This window comes from Thalassophryne amazonica, chromosome 3 (genome assembly GCF_902500255.1).
Source record: "Thalassophryne amazonica chromosome 3, fThaAma1.1, whole genome shotgun sequence".
In the NCBI taxonomy this organism is placed as follows: Eukaryota; Metazoa; Chordata; class Actinopteri; order Batrachoidiformes; family Batrachoididae; genus Thalassophryne; species Thalassophryne amazonica.
The window spans coordinates 44,785,345-44,804,252 of record NC_047105.1 but is presented as its reverse complement, the minus strand read 5'-3'; the positions used below and the strand labels follow the sequence as shown (position 1 = coordinate 44,804,252).

At 44.9% G+C, this 18,908-nt stretch overlaps 1 protein-coding gene across 1 annotated transcript in view; it reads right to left on the bottom strand.

The window, feature by feature from the left end:
• The window catches only part of kif5ab (kinesin family member 5A, b), a 321,264-nt gene that overhangs the window by 82,694 nt on the left and 219,662 nt on the right, over positions 1-18,908 (bottom strand). The window contains 3 exon segments of the mRNA XM_034166139.1: positions 2,683-2,800; positions 12,449-12,637; positions 15,261-15,407. Coding sequence (XP_034022030.1) covers positions 2,683-2,800; positions 12,449-12,637; positions 15,261-15,407 — 454 coding nt within the window.

Sequence of the window (18,908 nt, the reverse complement as noted above, 5' to 3'; positions counted from 1 at the left end):
GTATTACCTAGATTTAAAGGAGACCTGCATTGAAAAAAATGTAGTCAGATTTTTTGAACAAAAAATGACTTACATTTAAACATGAGATCCTTCTGAATGTAGTAAAGTAAATCTTCAAGCCCAGATCTGTCATTCAATGGAGAAATCTTCATTTGAAAATGACAAATTTACAGCTAACATTTAGCCCTCCGCAAATTGTCCCTCTCATCATGGACGCTGCCGAGACGTCATGGACGAGACCCTCTCCCAGCATGCATTGCGCCAATTGTAATTTGTGGATTTACGTCAGTTTGCATCTGCACCTTTTTCTTGTCTTATACGGAAGGATCTACTTTTTTTAAAACTTCATATTGTCTTGCGGCACGTTTGGTGAGTACACATTTCTTTTATTTGTGCTTGAAAATTATTTTGGGGGACTTTTTCATACGCCCGTTTGATTGAGTGGTGTCGCAATGAAAATCTACTGTCTTTCGTCTCCGGTACCATCGCGGGATATGGAGGCGAGACCCACAAAGAATCCCAGTCATTAAAAATATATAAACCTCTCTGTGTCCATGGAGCTCTGGGGCTCCGATTGCCGAGACGTGCGGTGCTGTGGATTTTGCCGCAAGAAGTCTGTCCTTGCAGCAACAGGTGTACTGGCCGCTTTGCATTAAAACAGCGAGTGTAGCAGAGGCAGAGAGCGGGAGAGGAAGAACGGCGCCCGCTGTCAATGTCGTTGCTGATCTGAGCACACAGATCTGTATCTCACATTCATTGCAGCTTACTTTTGGATGTTGAAACCAGGACGTGTATAAGTAACATTACTAACAGATAAAATCAATTTCAATGCGGGATCGGACTGAAGGCGGGAGCGCATCATCTTGTCCCTGACGTCAAACTGTTTTCACAGAGGGCTAAATTTTAGCTGCAAATTTGTCATTTTTAAACGAAGATTTCTCTGCTGAATTACAAATTTGGTCCACTACGGTTCTGTTGCTGTTAGATCTCAGTGCTGCATTTGATACAGTGGATCATCATATTCTACTTGATAGGCTGGAAAATCATTTTGGGATTACTGGGAGTGCCCTTGCATGGCTGACGTCATACTTGACCAGTCGTTCTCACTGTGTTTTGTACAGTAACACTACCTCTAACATTAGTGACATGAAATTTGGGGTTCCACAGGGGTCTGTCTTAGGCCCCCTGCTTTTCTCCCTTTATATAGCACCCCTTGGGCACATATTGCGGCATTTTGGGATTACCTTTCACTGCTATGCAGATGATAATCAGTTATACATGCCGATAACTGCTGGTAATCTCGTTCACATAAAACCCTTAGAAGATTGCCTTGCAGTAGTGAGAAGTTACATGTCTAGAAACTTCCTACTTTTAAACACTGATAAGACTGAAATGATGGTTCTTGGTCCAGTGAGACATCGGCATCAATTTGAACAGTTAACGCTCAGCCTCGGCTTGGGTGTCATACATCACACACTGACAAAGTGAGGAACCTTGGGGTAATTTTTGATCCTTCGTTGTCCTTTGGTCTCCACATTAGAAATATTACTAGGACTGCTTTCTTCCACCTGCAAAATATAGCGAAGATTCGTCCCATCCTGTCTATGGCTGATGCTGAGACCCTGATCCATGCATTTATCGCTTCTAGATTGAACTACTGCAATGTTCTATTTTCTGGTTTACCACAGTCTAGCATTAGGGGTCTCCAATTGGTTCAAAATGCTGCAGTCAGACTTTTGACACAAAGCAGAAAGTACAACCACATTACACCCATTTTAGCATCCCTTCACTGGCTTCCTGTCCCAGTGAGATCAGATTTTAAGGTTCTGCTACTAACCTATAAAATTATTCATGGACTGGCACCTCCCAGCTGACCTAATTAAACTTTACGTACCGGCCCGGGCTTTACATTCTCAGGGTGCAGGACTACTTTGTGTCCCTAAGGTGAATAAGAAGTCTGCGGGTCACAGAGCTTTCTCTTATCGTGCCCCTGTTCTGTGGAATGATCTCCCTGCATCAATAAAACAGTCAGATTCTGTGGAGACTTTCAAGTCCAGACTTAAGACGCACTTATTTTCCCTTTCATATGGCTAGCATACTGGTACAGTTTCGTTTTATGCTTTTTACTCTTTTAATTAATTTATTAGTAATTGGAGCGGGCTACGGTCTCAACTTTACCTAAATTCTGGGTCTTTTAGTGAAGTTTAGGGCTAGTGGCGGGCGATCACCTTAGTATTTCTCTGTTTTTCTTGTTGTTTAATGCTGGCAAATTATACAGTATTTTTTGTCTTTCTGACGCCTGATTCTGTTTTTTCTCTCTGTTTAAGGTGCAGCTCCATCCAGAGATGGGAGTTGTATTCGTGTTGGCGATCCTCCTGTCCTGTGCGCCAGTAGCAGTTCTTGCATTTATTTGTCTGTGAATTGTTCAGTAATTTATGTCTGTAGCATGGCCCAAGCAGAGGGTCACTCCTTTGAGTCTGGTCTGCTTGAGGTTTCTTCCTCAGAGGGAGTTTTTCCTTACCACTGTTGCTCTGGGGGTTGGTAAGGTTAGACCTTGCCTGTGTGAAGCGCTTTGAGGCAACTCTGTTGTGATTTGGCGCTATATAAATGAAAATAAATTGAAACTGAAAATTGAAATCCCAACCAAACACCAAAACAAGTATGGTATGGTATACAGTTTACCTTGAACTTGGAATTTGGCCAGCTCCTCACTCAAAGCATCATAACCATCCTCCAGTTGTCTCTTTTTCAGCTCCACAGTCTGCATGTAGTCTGTCAAAGAGCGTATCTTTGCCTCATGCTATAAATCACAACACAAAATCACAAATATAGATAATTTAGTGCCAAAAAGGCCTCTAAAAGAGAACATCGTCCAACTGATATATTTGCCTTTTGTTCATTACTGACGAGATGTGGTCTATAAACCCTACTGAACATGTATGATGAAAAGAATGTTATTGGTTTCAGCTTTTTAACATATTGAATTTTTACTCTCACTTTGAACAGGAGTTTTTTTTTTAATTGTCATGCCTGTCTGGCTGTTTGAGGAAATATCTTCAAAACCCAAAGAGCAATTTCTGTTGTGTGGGCCGCCAGAAGAGGAGGTACTGCTGGCCCACCACCAGAGGGCGCCCTGCCTGAAGTGCGGGCTTCAGGCACGAGAGGGCGCTGCCGCCACGGACACAGCCGGGAGTGACAGCTGTTACTCATTACTTCCTGACAGCTGTCACTCATTCTTCATCACCTCACTCCATAAAACCCAGACGTCATCTCCACCTCATCGCCGAGATATCGTACTTCATTGAAGGTAATATCCTCAGCCGTTTTGTGTTACAATATATCTGTATATTGTGAGTGTTTGCAGGAGTACCGGTTCCTCTATCTGTGGAAGCTGAGTGAGTGCAGGACGGCACTCTTTTCCCCTGAGGAATCACTGCGGTACTCATCACATATTGAGTGAGAGGTGGAGGTGGCATTCCCACCGTTGTTGTTACTGGGTGTACACACACCCACACTTGACTGTCTTTGTTCTCGCCAGCAGTACCAGATCCGACAGTCGGAGACGGTGATCACCTGGGAATTCGGGACTTGGCGGCTCCAGTATTCACCAGGTTCGGTGGTGGCAGAAATCGTGTGGTTCCGGCCCTTCTCAGGACAGATGTCTTCTATCCTCGAGCCTGCCCTCACGTCACCTTTGTAATTTGACTGTAATCATATTCTGAGATTGTCTGTATATTCGTTGTGCACATTTCACAACATTAAATTGTTACTTTTTGGCTCATCTATTGACCGTTCATTTGCGCCCCCTGTTGTGGGTCCGTGTCACTACACTTTCATAACAGGATATCTCGGCCTGCGTCATGGACTCCGAGGGGCGTCACCCGGCTGTTGAACGACCAATGGGAGAGCAGGGAGCGCAGGCGTCTGCAGGAGGCGTGATTGGTGAGCTGCAGCACATTCTCACCGCCTTTACAGCTCGGTTGGATCAAATCACTGAGCAAAACATCCTCCTGAACCGCAGGGTGGAGGCTCTCTCCGCGCAGATGGCGGCGAGTGGTCAGGGCGCTGCTGCAGCTCGTCCTCCTGTCAACCCTGTGCAGGATATGAACGTTCCAGTGGTGGTTCAACAACCCCTCCCGCCATCCCCTGAAGCATACATAAGCCCTCCTGAGCCGTACGGAGGTTGTGTGGAGACGTGCGCGGACTTTCTTATGCAGTGTTCGCTCGTCTTCGCACAACGTCCTGTCATGTACGCGTCAGATGCTAGTAAAATAGCTTATGTGATTGCTCTGCTTCGGGGTAAAGCACGCGCCTGGGCTACGGCGCTCTGGGAACAGAACTCACGGTTGTTATCAGCATACACTGGGTTTGTGGGGGAGTTCAGAACAGTGTTTGATCACCCTAACAGAGGAGAGACCGCCGGCGGTCCCCGGCCCCTGCATACCAGCCTGGGCAGGAGGTGTGGTTGTCAACGAAGGACATCCCCCTGCAAGTACAGTCTCCAAAATTGATGGACAGGTTCATCGGCCCCTTCCGTATCCTCAAAGTCCTCAGTCCTGCCGCGGTGAAGCTCCAGCTCCCAGCTTCACTGCGGATCCACCCGGTCTTCCATGTTTCCAGGATCAAACCTCACCACACCTCACCCCTCTGTGCTCCCGGTCCGGCGCCGCCTCCTGCCCGGATCATTGACGGGGAGCCGGCTTGGACAGTGCGCCGGCTCCTGGACGTCCGTCGAATGGGCCGGGGGTTCCAATATCTGGTGGACTGGGAAGGGTATGGACCCGAAGAATGCTTCTGGGTGAAGAGGAGCTTCATCCTGGATCCGGCCCTCCTGGCCGACTTCTACCCCCGACACCCCGACAAACCTGGTCGGGCGCCAGGAGGCGCCCGTTGAGGGGGGGGTCCTGTTGTATGGGCCGCCAGAAGAGGAGGTACTGCTGGCCCACCACCAGAGGGCGCCCTGCCTGAAGTGCGGGCTTCAGGCACGAGAGGGCGCTGCCGCCACGGACACAGCCGGGAGTGACAGCTGTTACTCATTACTTCCTGACAGCTGTCACTCATTCTTCATCACCTCACTCCATAAAACCCAGACGTCATCTCCACCTCATCGCCGAGATATCGTACTTCATTGAAGGTAATATCCTCAGCCGTTTTGTGTTACAATATATCTGTATATTGTGAGTGTTTGCAGGAGTACCGGTTCCTCTATCTGTGGAAGCTGAGTGAGTGCAGGACGGCACTCTTTTCCCCTGAGGAATCACTGCGGTACTCATCACATATTGAGTGAGAGGTGGAGGTGGCATTCCCACCGTTGTTGTTACTGGGTGTACACACACCCACACTTGACTGTCTTTGTTCTCGCCAGCAGTACCAGATCCGACAGTCGGAGACGGTGATCACCTGGGAATTCGGGACTTGGCGGCTCCAGTATTCACCAGGTTCGGTGGTGGCAGAAATCGTGTGGTTCCGGCCCTTCTCAGGACAGATGTCTTCTATCCTCGAGCCTGCCCTCACGTCACCTTTGTAATTTGACTGTAATCATATTCTGAGATTGTCTGTATATTCGTTGTGCACATTTCACAACATTAAATTGTTACTTTTTGGCTCATCTATTGACCGTTCATTTGCGCCCCCTGTTGTGGGTCCGTGTCACTACACTTTCATAACAGGATATCTCGGCCTGCGTCATGGACTCCGAGGGGCGTCACCCGGCTGTTGAACGACCAATGGGAGAGCAGGGAGCGCAGGCGTCTGCAGGAGGCGTGATTGGTGAGCTGCAGCACATTCTCACCGCCTTTACAGCTCGGTTGGATCAAATCACTGAGCAAAACATCCTCCTGAACCGCAGGGTGGAGGCTCTCTCCGCGCAGATGGCGGCGAGTGGTCAGGGCGCTGCTGCAGCTCGTCCTCCTGTCAACCCTGTGCAGGATATGAACGTTCCAGTGGTGGTTCAACAACCCCTCCCGCCATCCCCTGAAGCATACATAAGCCCTCCTGAGCCGTACGGAGGTTGTGTGGAGACGTGCGCGGACTTTCTTATGCAGTGTTCGCTCGTCTTCGCACAACGTCCTGTCATGTACGCGTCAGATGCTAGTAAAATAGCTTATGTGATTGCTCTGCTTCGGGGTAAAGCACGCGCCTGGGCTACGGCGCTCTGGGAACAGAACTCACGGTTGTTATCAGCATACACTGGGTTTGTGGGGGAGTTCAGAACAGTGTTTGATCACCCTAACAGAGGAGAGACCGCCGGCGGTCCCCGGCCCCTGCATACCAGCCTGGGCAGGAGGTGTGGTTGTCAACGAAGGACATCCCCCTGCAAGTACAGTCTCCAAAATTGATGGACAGGTTCATCGGCCCCTTCCGTATCCTCAAAGTCCTCAGTCCTGCCGCGGTGAAGCTCCAGCTCCCAGCTTCACTGCGGATCCACCCGGTCTTCCATGTTTCCAGGATCAAACCTCACCACACCTCACCCCTCTGTGCTCCCGGTCCGGCGCCGCCTCCTGCCCGGATCATTGACGGGGAGCCGGCTTGGACAGTGCGCCGGCTCCTGGACGTCCGTCGAATGGGCCGGGGGTTCCAATATCTGGTGGACTGGGAAGGGTATGGACCCGAAGAATGCTTCTGGGTGAAGAGGAGCTTCATCCTGGATCCGGCCCTCCTGGCCGACTTCTACCCCCGACACCCCGACAAACCTGGTCGGGCGCCAGGAGGCGCCCGTTGAGGGGGGGGGTCCTGTTGTATGGGCCGCCAGAAGAGGAGGTACTGCTGGCCCACCACCAGAGGGCGCCCTGCCTGAAGTGCGGGCTTCAGGCACGAGAGGGCGCTGCCGCCACGGACACAGCCGGGAGTGACAGCTGTTACTCATTACTTCCTGACAGCTGTCACTCATTCTTCATCACCTCACTCCATAAAACCCAGACGTCATCTCCACCTCATCGCCGAGATATCGTACTTCATTGAAGGTAATATCCTCAGCCGTTTTGTGTTACAATATATCTGTATATTGTGAGTGTTTGCAGGAGTACCGGTTCCTCTATCTGTGGAAGCTGAGTGAGTGCAGGACGGCACTCTTTTCCCCTGAGGAATCACTGCGGTACTCATCACATATTGAGTGAGAGGTGGAGGTGGCATTCCCACCATTGTTGTTACTGGGTGTACACACACCCACACTTGACTGTCTTTGTTCTCGCCAGCAGTACCAGATCCGACAGTCGGAGACGGTGATCACCTGGGAATTCGGGACTTGGCGGCTCCAGTATTCACCAGGTTCAGTGGTGGCAGAAATCATGTGGTTCCGGCCCTTCTCAGGACAGACGTCTTCTATCCTCGAGCCTGCCCACACGTCACCTTTGTAATTTGACTGTAATCATATTCTGAGATTGTCTGTATATTCGTTGTGCACATTTCACAACATTAAATTGTTACTTTTTGGCTCATCTATTGACCGTTCATTTGCGCCCCCTGTTGTGGGTCCGTGTCACTACACTTTCACAACAATTTCAATCAAATTTGGGGGATAAACTCAGTCAGTGTACCACCCTTTCACAATGCTGTTCATGACAAGGTCATCGGTCTCAGATCAAGGTCAAATCATAGGTTATCATTTACTGTCTGGGGTGATATCTTCAGAACACAAAGATAAATTTCAATCAAACTTGGCAGATAAACTCAGTGTACTATCCTTTCTCAATACCGTTTGTGACCAGGTCAGAGGTCCAAGGTCAAGGACAAATCATAGGTCATCATCTACTGTCCACGACAATATCCTCAAAACACAAAGAGCAATTTCAGATCACATAGTTCAGATCAGATAGATCAGATGAGACAGACTTTATTATATTGAGGTGTCAGACTGTTGTGGGCTGGGGTGTTTGGCTGGCTTGGTTTTTGTTTTCTGTTTCTCCCACCAGGTGATATGCATTCAGGACTGAGTGGCTGAGCATTAGGACCTCACCCTGAACACCTGAGGCTTGTTTTCACGTGCAGGTCATCAGGACTCACAGCTGTGGTGTATTCTGTCTTGATCAGAGATTGCTGCATTTAAACCTTGAATGCACAGTGTGTGATTGCCAGAGACTCGACCTTGTGAGCAGACGTGTGAGATCGACGTCAGGAGAACAATCTCACCATCACGGACGCAGAGACCGCTCCAGGTTTGACGCCACAGTCTGTGAAGGAGGATTGGGTGAGGTCTCACGCTCTTCAGCACACTTCCTGAGGTAATTTGGTTTTGGTGACTTTTATGAAGTAATGACAGTGGATTTGGTGTCCCTCACACCTTGTTGTATCGAGCTGTCACGTTATGCTAATTGTCTAATCAGCTTCTGCTGCAGTGGAGATTTGAACTGAGTTGTTCCGTGCCTGCAGGGTGAGAAGCTGATGTATAGATTTAAGCCAGGAAGTGTTTGCTGATTGCGTGCACCTTTGAGTTGTCTCTCTGTGTGGAGTTGGACTCACCTCCATGTTTTCTTTCTTCACAGACTTGGTTTGTCGTGGCCACCTGGGGGGTGTCGGCGGGGTCCCTGGGTCCGAACTGCTGTGGCTCCGGACCGTTTGCGCTGTTGAGAGCGCGCCGTGTTTCCACCTCACCAGACCGCGGACTTTTTAGTTGTTTAGCACTTCACCCACTGTTATGTTAAATTCTGTTACCTTTTGAACCGTGCTCTGCTTATTTTATGCTGGGTCCTTTCAAACACTGGGTCGGTGCTCCGACTGCGTCCGACACATAACATCAGACTACAATATAAGGAAATTTAGGTAGCAAATCAACATAAAAATCAACACTGAAGATTAAAAACAACTAATAAATAATCGACAATCAATTCCAACCAAACTTTGCGAATAATCTTAATGGACCATTGTCATTACTTTTTTCAAGTAACAAGTAAAGGTAGGGATTACAATTGCAAAAATAATAATTAGATGACCCTTACTTTCCCGCAAAGCGACTGCGTTACTGAACAGTGATTTTGTTTTGTCTCCTGACATTGACGTATAGCGATGTGACATCAGTGGTAAACAACAGACACGTGAAGATCAAGAAGAGAAAACATGGAGCGAGGGAGACAGTTGGGCCATGCAGCGTTAAATGCTTGGAAATACCAGCATTCCTTTGCCTTTGATTCGGTCAAGGATGACAAAAACATTAACGCCCGCCGCACACTCTGTATTGGAGGAAAAGTTTTATCAACAGCAAAAAATTACACCTCAAATCTTAGCAAGCACCTAGCAAGCCGGCACAGGAATATGAAATTGACTGATGCAGCTACCACATCCAAATCCACCGAGTGAACCTCTGAGAGCCCCTCTCCTGCTAAACAGGTGAAAATAGACCAAAGAGCGACAGGACTTAGTTCCAATGAACTGGGTTATATTGTCGAGGACATGCTGCCCATTTCCCCTGCCGACTTCGAGCCATTTCAACGCATCGTAGAAAAAATACCGACCAAAAACGGCGTCAAACTGCCGCAGAGAACGTCAGTCGCCTCAAGAGAGAATATGACAAAATGGACACTAATTTGAAGGTTCCACTTGGAGATGTTGACTTTGTTTCCACCACTGCTGACATCTGGACAGTGAAAAACAAAGATTTTATGGGAGTAACAGTTCACTGGATTGATTCCACTTTATAGCACAACATGGCTGCTGTAGCATGCAAGAGAATTAGAGGCAGGAACACCTATGATGTAATTGGAGCAGAGATTGAGGAAATCCATTCATCATATAGACGTCATAGCAACCGGGTAATGCCTATAGTTTTGCCAAAGCTTTCAGAGTATGTCAGTCCTGTAAGCTGGAGTCTGAAGCTGAAAATGAAGGTGATGATGACGAAGAAGCGACTTTTACAGATGTGATAGAAGCTCTGTCAACCGCATCTGGAGATGGACCATTTAGCCTCCTTCCACACTACAGATGTGCATCACACACAACTAACCTGATTTCAACAAGTGATGTTGACAGACATCTAAATTCCTGTGCAGACATCAAGGCTGGATATAAGAGTAATATTTCAAAATGCACTCTTTGGGTTAAAGCAAGTCGATCAACATTAGCCTCTGAACAAGTGGAGGAAATTAGCCACAGGAAGCTAAAGGTTCCCACAGCCACAAGTTGAAATTCCCTGTACCAGACCATTTCCAGAATCCTCGCAATTCCCATGAACAAGCTGAATCCCCTGTGTGTAAAACTGGGAATCAAGTGCCTTAATGAAAGGCAGTACTCATTTTTGCAAGAGTACTGCATCGTGATGAAGCCCCTGACAGTAGCCCTGGACATTTTCCAAGGGGATGAGTGCACATATGGGGCTTTACTACCAACACTCACAAGCCTGATGTTAAAGACACTTGACCTGAAAGATGACCTCTCCAGAACACCAGCCTTCCCGATGTCAATGTAAAGGTAAGATAATTATTTGATTAATTGATTGGAGTGGATTTGTAAAAATTATTATAGTATTCAAGGTGGGCAGATGTTACACTTTGTTTTAAGCAGTGAGTACAATTATCATAATGATATAATATAATCAAAGATCAATTATTCAGCCCCTGTTCAATATCAGGGACACTGTTCTCAAATATTAATCATAACATCAACAGAAGATTAACAAAAATTAAATTTCAAACAGTATTGATAGCACATGAGATAGTTTAGGTCATTAAAGCTCACAAACATTAACAAAATAGCCAATTACATAATACAATATGAAAATATTCTTAGTTATATCATATTGTATTTTACAGGTTATCAAGATTCGTTTTGATGCTGTACTGGATAGCGAAGGTCTTCTTGCAGCAGCCACTTATCCCAAGTTCAAACATGTGAATCAGCTTCTCACAGCAGAGTGTCATAAAGCTGTTCCTGCTGATGATGAGGCTAATGTGCTCCAACTGCCAGCCAGCCCAGCTGAAATGGACTTTTTTGATTTTGAGCACCAGCCTGCAGAAAGCAGGTCAGGGTATGAGACTGAGATTCTAAATCAGTTCCCAAACCTCAAAATATGTACATGAAACTCCAATTCCATCCAATCCACCTGGGCTGTTCAGCTCAGGAACAGACAAACTCTGATAGGATGTTTGAGAAGCTTCTGCTAATGTGATATAATTACTGTTTCACTCCAAAAGAAAACCGAAAAACATAGGGCCTTGTCAGAGTAGCCATAAAGTAAGACTGAACTAACAGCCTAATTGATATTAAATTTAATTTTGTTACATTTTATGTGCTATTTATGGTGTTTAGGTTTTATTTTGCTTATGTGCCACATTAGAGTCAAGTTTATCAAATTTAGTATTAATAGTTTACACCCAGTACATGTTTTGAAAGTGTTCATCTCTTGAAATTACTGCATGTAGGCCTATTAAATGGTGTTTCGTGTTGAATATGTGCTATTATTTTTAATATCAACAGTCAACATGGTCAAATGGCAATTTATGCCACTAAGAGTGTCATATTGTTGGTGGAACATGACAAATTAAATCTAACATGCCTGAAAACCTGCAATTTGACACCAAGGTCCCACAAATTAAAATAAGCAACAATAGTTTTTATGAGGAAAAAAAAAAATAATTTTGGGATCAATTTGGTGGCCATCTTGAAATTAGATGCCATCTTGGATTTCACTGGTCCACTGTGATAGGAGCATTTCTATGCAAATGTACTTTTCAGTAGATTTGGTGGCCATCATGAAATATGTGGAGACTATGAGATTTAGTAAGTGCTCCTTGGGAAGCATCATACCAAATTTAGTGTTTGTATCATTTGTACGATTTTTCTGTAAAATTTGTCATCCACTCCACTATATAAAGGTGATAATGCTTGTCCATCAATTAGGTTCTCTTCATTCCTTGAAGAATTTCAAGGGCAGAGGGTATTGTATGTGATGAATAACAAAATCTACTGAGACATTCTGTAATTTGTGATTTTTAAAAAATTCAAATCAAACTAAAATTAACTGAAGATTGAACTGTGATGGTAAAGATAATAAACAGTAATAATCATAGTTATTTACTCCATATTCGCTTCAATAAATAATGCAAAGTATAGCTGCAGTCACATTCATCATTCACATCAACATGTAAGACAGAAACCCTGCAAAATTAAAAATAGGTGCTGAACTGAACAAGAGCAGGTTTCAGGACAATGTAGCCTGGATACTGAAGAAGGCAAACAATTAAAAAATTATTGTCATGAACAGCTGATTGACGTTTGGAGTGCATTGCTCTCCATCAGCCTAATTAACACTACGCAAATGCTTACGTAAGTGTGAGTGATGTTAATTATTCTGATGAGGAGCGCCCTTGACGTGTCACTCAGTCATCCGCTGTGATTGTGCTTATTATTTTTCTGTGTGAGGGACATTATAACCTAGTTCTTCCTTGTACCAGACTCTTTCAGATTTTGCCAGTATCTATCAGCCCCACTACAAACCACATCCACTTCTCCGTATCTTCACCTGTGAAATGAGGAGCTGACACGATGACAGTTCTCTGCCCGTCTCCTCCATCTTTCGGTGACACTCCATCTGGAGGTTCTCCAGGTGACGACAGCGCTTCACCATGGATTTCACCTCAGACTTGATTTTACTGATGTAGAGGCGAGCCACAGTGAACTCCTCTTCGATGGCACCCGTGAGCTCTATGGGCTGGAGAGGCATGAGGCAGGGGAGCAGGAGATTGGCAGGATAAAAAATGAGACACACAGGAAGACAGATAATCAAAGAAGCAGGAGAGAACTCAAGATAAGACACGGCGGATCCAAAATAAAGACAGCTACGATGTTACAGACTCAGAGAGAGGCATCTGTGTGAAATAATCGATGCGGCATGTTTGGTTTGGATATGAGTTGTGAAATCAGAATTCAAGCCTCAGCTGTACCACAGGCCAGATGGGTTTTGTAGCTGGATCAACATTCATATTTAGGAAACAACAAACAGAAGCAGACACTCTGACGCTTTACAAAATGTAAATATTTGACTGTTCAATTCCCCCTTGAAGTTACATTGACGTACATTTGAAGCTTTATCAGCTTTTCTTGTGATTTCCTCATAATTCACTTTATGTCTACAGCTACTTTCCTGCTATAATCACACTGTGCTGTCAGGACATATGAACAATAAGCAGTGGTTGATGCATTTCTCCACTCACAGTGCTGTGCTGGATTAGACTCGCTGACAGTTTTCTGGAAAATGCATTTTGACAAGTCAGATAGCAGCCAGATGACAAGCGTCTCCTGCTTTATCCAATATTAATGTTACCCAATTCTGATTTGTAAGTGTCCCGACTGTGTGACATTCTGTGGACAACAGACATCACACATCAGATATTCCACCTGAATGACACAGGGATGGGATATTCCTGTGGGTGGAATAATTCAATATGCTGTACAGGAACCTAATGTTTTTAACACAAGCCACAGAAACGTGCAAGAAATTCTCATCAAGTTCAAGTAAATTTCCACTTGTGCAGTTTTGTGCAAAGAATTTCGAAAAGGTAAAAAAAGATGTGCCAAAAACAATGAAAAGCTTCTACATGAACATCAAATCATTCACAATAAAGAGCCTCCACAGTATCAGAGGGTCTTCTGCCAGCTGGAATGATAGGAAAAGGCCCGCTGAGCTCTTCTGAATCTCTGGGATTTCTACATTCAGAGAACAAGGCATCCCCTGTTCTCATAGGGTTTAATAAGATATATGAGGTAGGAGGGTCTTAAGCCTGATTTATGCTACTCCATGCACACAGCTCCATAGCCACGCAGAGCCCCCTGCTTTTCAGCAAACTCTCACCGAGCCCCTCTCCATAGCCTGACATGCACCTCCCAACAACTACATGTCAAAATGACAGAGAACGCTCAGGCTGTGACTGGTCACTTTTCCGGTTTCACTCCTTCCTCTCCCATCATATTTAATGTGTTGTGAAAGTGTAGTGACACGGACCCACAACAGGGGGCGCAAATGAACGGTCAATAGATGAGCCAAAAATTAACAATTTAATGTTGTGAAGGAGCACAACGAACATACAGACAATCTCAGAATATGATTACAGTCAATCCACAAAGGTGACGTGTGGGCAGGCTCGAGGATAGAAGACGTCTGTCCTGAGAACAGCCGGAACCACACGATTTCCGCCGCCACCGAACCTGGTGAATACTGGAGCCGCCAAGTCCCGAATTCCCAGGTGATCACCGTCCCCGACTGTCGGATCTAGTACTGCTGGCGAGAACAAAGACAGTCAAGTGTGGGTGTGTGTACACCCAGTAACAACAACGGTGGGAATGCCACCTCCACCTCTCACTCAATATCTTGCTGAGTACCGCAGTGATTCCTCAGGGGAAAAGAGTGCCGTCCAGCACTCTCTCAGCTTCCACCGACAGAGGTACCGGTACTCCTGCAAACACTCACAATATACAAATTATATTGTACCACACAAATGGCTGATGATATTACCTCCAATGAAGTACGATATCTCGGCAACGAGGTGGAGATGACGTCTGGTCTTTATGGAGTGAGATGATGTTGAGTAGATGGGTGACAGCTGTCAAGAGATAATGAGTGACAGCTGTCACCCCCGGCTGTGTCCGTGGCGGCAGTGCCCTCTCGTGCCTGAAGCCCGCACTTCAGGCAGGGCGCCCACTGGTGGTGGGCCAGCAGTACCTCCTCTTCTGGCGGCCCACACACAACATAATGTCTGATTAAAAGTTTTGCAATGAGCAAGCTAATTACATTTCATTCATGAATCAAACAGAGGAAGACGAAGTCCGCAAATGTGACCAACTTTACAACACGGAGTCGAAAAACTATAAAGATGCTCAAGTGACCAGCAATTTGTGGAGGGAAATTGCCCATAACATTGGGCTGGATATCGATGATTGTATAAAGAAGTGCAGGTCATTGAGGGACATACCTGCAGCAGTGGCGATGCAGGAGGAAAGTCCCTGCCTTGTACTTCATGTCACGCCGCCTAATATTCCGGCGGTAAATTGCATTGCAACACTGACCAATGTGATGGAGAACTTCAAAAGGATCACACCCACGTCAACGTGATTGTGTGGCCACAGAGTTACGGAGTTCTAGAAGCATAAATCAGGCTTTAGACCATTCTAAATTGTATAAGTTAACAATAACTCCTTTGATTCTTTCCTTCTTTACTTTTATCATTTCAACTTTTTCTTTTTTTTTCCTTTTTTCTTCAGTATCTTAAAACAAAACAAAAAAAACCTGTGTTTGGTCATTGAAGGTCCTGTCATCCTCAACCTTCAGCTCCACCCACCAGCTTGATGTCTCTGTTTCCAACGATGGCGCTGAATTCACTCAGGTCCTTCATCAGCCCGCTGAGAATCTCAGCGATGCGCTTCCTCTGCTGACTGCTGACTTCCTGGATACGAGTCAGCTCCACCTCTAAAGCCATTAAGCAGGTCTGGGAGGAGGGGAGATGTGGCAGTTAGGATTGGTGAGCCATGGATGGACTTGTGAGAAGATAGGAAGAGAAAATGAAAGACAAGAGGGAGAGAAGAAAGGAAGAGGAGTAATAAATGTAAACAATGAAAAAGGAGAAAGAACTGAGAGCCTTCATAAGTCAGCGTGGTCTGAATCATTTCAACGCGTGACCTTTAATCTCATCCAAGAAATCCAAATTGCACAACATAATGGCTGCTAAATTGCAAATCGATAAACTACAGGGTTGTGGGTGATGGTACAGGCAGTGGATGATAGGTTCTGTGAGAGTGAAGGATGTGCTTCACTTTAATCTTCTCCCCTGTGAGCCACAGGCTGCTTTCAAACAGTAGTGCAGCTACAAATGTATCGAACACAACAAAACAACTCGGCTTCAATCATTACTCAACAAAGAAAGATGCTACAAATTTTATTAAATGCCATTTCTTCCCTTTGTTTTGGAAAATTGAACTCATATTCTTTTATTTTGCTCTGTCTATGTTTCTGGTGCTTTTGATGATGGGGTCTATCCTGAGAGTCGATGGCACACGGTCCACAGAGCATAGCACAAGTGCATTTGGGGTGTATCCAATTCCACTTTTAGCAGAGCTGGTTTTGGAGATGGACTACCAACTTATAAACCTGGGTTCAATTCCAGATCTGTGTGTCAGGAAAAATGTCTGTGTCCTTGGGCAAGACACGTCATCTGCATTGTCCAAGCCCACCCAGCTGTAAAGGTGTACCGTTGTCGCTGACCAAACACCCCCCCCTCACCCCCAAAATTCAGTTCCCCCAGCCTTCACTGCGTCATTTTGGAGCGTCAGCAGCAAGTCACCGATTATCGCTTTGTTTCTGCTTAAAACTGCCCTCCAGTCATCATCTATCTCAGCAACAGATATCTGAAGCTTTTGTACAATTGTAACACCTATGCTGTTAGGCAAGGGCAATGGGTTAGGACCAGTTCTAGATTCATAATGGAGTGGTGTGCAATTCAAAGTTAGAGCCAAAGACACGAATTTTTAAATAGAAAAGCCGACATAATTTAATACAAACAATAACAGACACACAATTAACATTAATGAAACTTCAAAATCAAAAACTTTCCTTTATAGACCCTTTTTACCTCACTATTTGAAATAAAGTTCTGTTAAGGTTTTATTTTGTTTCTTTTCCTTGTTTCAATCAAAGCTGTTTAGGTTTTGTGTATGACCGGTCAGTTTATTTAATGTTTTTGCAGTTTAAACCTATTTTATGTAGCTTTAATTTACATTTAAGCTTTGTTTTAGGTTTATAGTATTTGATTGTATCAATTTCAAAACAGTATTTGTCAGTTTGTAATGACACCTTATGTACCCTTTAAAGTACACAAAACAATCAATCAGAAACATTCAAATGATAACAGCTATTGCAGAGCAAAATCAAATAAATAGTTTTCCCTAAATGATCTTTAAATGTTCTGTAATCCAATGCAGAATCCTTTTGTTTCTACCCAAACCTTTGTCCTGTAATGAGGAAGGGGCTGATGCTCAACGGGCAGCTTGTGTGCCTTGTGCAGTTCCATTGATGGATCCGTGGGATTTGTCTGTTGAGTGGCTCGGCTTGCTCAGTCAACTCAAGTCCGAGTCCAAGTCTAGGGAATGGGGTGGTTCTCGGGTGGAGTAAAAAACCTGGCCTGTCAAACAGGCCAAAAAGAGAAAAAAAACAAAAAAACAACTCTTGGTACAAAAATAAAATAAATCTGAGATAAAACCTAAACCATTCCGCTTCACAAGCTACGGTTGCTAGGTAACCACAGGAAAATGTCTGGTTGCAACTAGTTGCTTACAGTTACATAAAGTTTCTCTTCACATAAATACATTTACAGAGTAACCTTCACAGCAGAAAATAAAAGGGCAAATAATGTTTTGTTACCATTTCTCTGCTCTCCTCAGTCCCAGACGGAGGTGTAAGTGTCTCTTTGTAACCAGTGCAGCGACAACTGCTGTTACATATTAAGCAGTGGATATTTTGCCTAATAGCACCTAGTGCTATTTGACCGGATCTCCTCGCTGATTGGCTAGTTCAAATGACGTCATCAAAGAGTTTATTTCAACATGGCGGCGCCCTCAGCAAAGTTGAACTGGACGATATTTCGCCGTACGTGGCACCGGCAAAATGGCGAGTTGCGCTGTTTTGCCAACCGTCTACATTTATTCACAAAGGATGGAACAGAACAGCCGTGGTCAGGCGGGAACTTAAAGGCGATCAGAGTTTAAGATCTCCTTATTTCACATTCATGATAGTAGCTTGATATTGGTGATTTTCATTATTGAAAATTGGCATATTTTACCATTCACTATTTTCGGGGGTGGACTGATCGAAGGTTTTGCAGACATGAGACTGACAGAGAAAACACAGGATAAACACATGTGCCGACGTGGAATTCTGTATTTTCATTTTTATTCTGTCTTGAATTTGCAGGTTTTAGAAATCACAAATCTACGAGATTATTTCTGTTTACCATGGCATTCTGAATGTTTCATCATGTTAGCTACACAAAATAAAGCCACTTAAGCCCAAATTTAAAAAAAAAAGTTGTTCATCATCCACCCCACACAAAAAATTACCAAGACTGCAAAAATTATTTCCACCGTGGCCGAAATTATTTCCACCGCATGGCGAAAAGCGCTGGTGGAAATAACTTCAGGCACAGCGATGGAAATAATTTTTGCCACACGGTGGAAATAATTTCGGGCACGGCTATGCCACATTTTTGAGCTGCTTTTAGCGATGGCACCCAAAATAGCATAGAATCCCTCTGACTTGATGGCACCCAAAACGGCATTGAAAGATGAAAAATTAGCACCAACACTCAATGCCGAAGGCGCTGCCATGTTGAAATCAACTCTTTGATGACATCATTTGAACTAGCCAATCAGTGAGGAGGTCAAATCAGGTCAAATAGCACTAGGTGCGTGTTTGCCGTATCCGGCAAAATATCCACTTCATACACTCAACAAAAATATAAACGCAACACTTTTGGTTTTGGTCCCATTTTGTATGAGATGAACTCAAAGATCTAAAACTTTTTCCACATACACAATATCACCATTTCCCTCAAATATTGTTCACAAACCAGTCTAAATCTGTGATAGTGAGCACTTCTCCTTTGCTGAGATAATCCATCCCACCTCACAGGTGTGCCATACCAAGATGCTGATTAGACACCATGATTAGTGCAGAGGTGTGCCTTAGACTGCCCACACTAAAAGGCCACTCTGAAAGGTGCAGTTTTGTTTTATTGTGGGGGGATACCAGTCAGTATCTGGTGTGACCACCATTTGCCTCATGCAGTGCAACACATCTCCTTCGCATAGAGTTGATCAGGTTGTCAATTGTGGCCTGTGGAATGTTGGTCCACTCCTCTTCAATGGCTGTGCGAAGTTGCTGGATATTGGCAGGAACTGGTACACGCTGTCGTATACGCTGGTCCAGAGCATCCCAA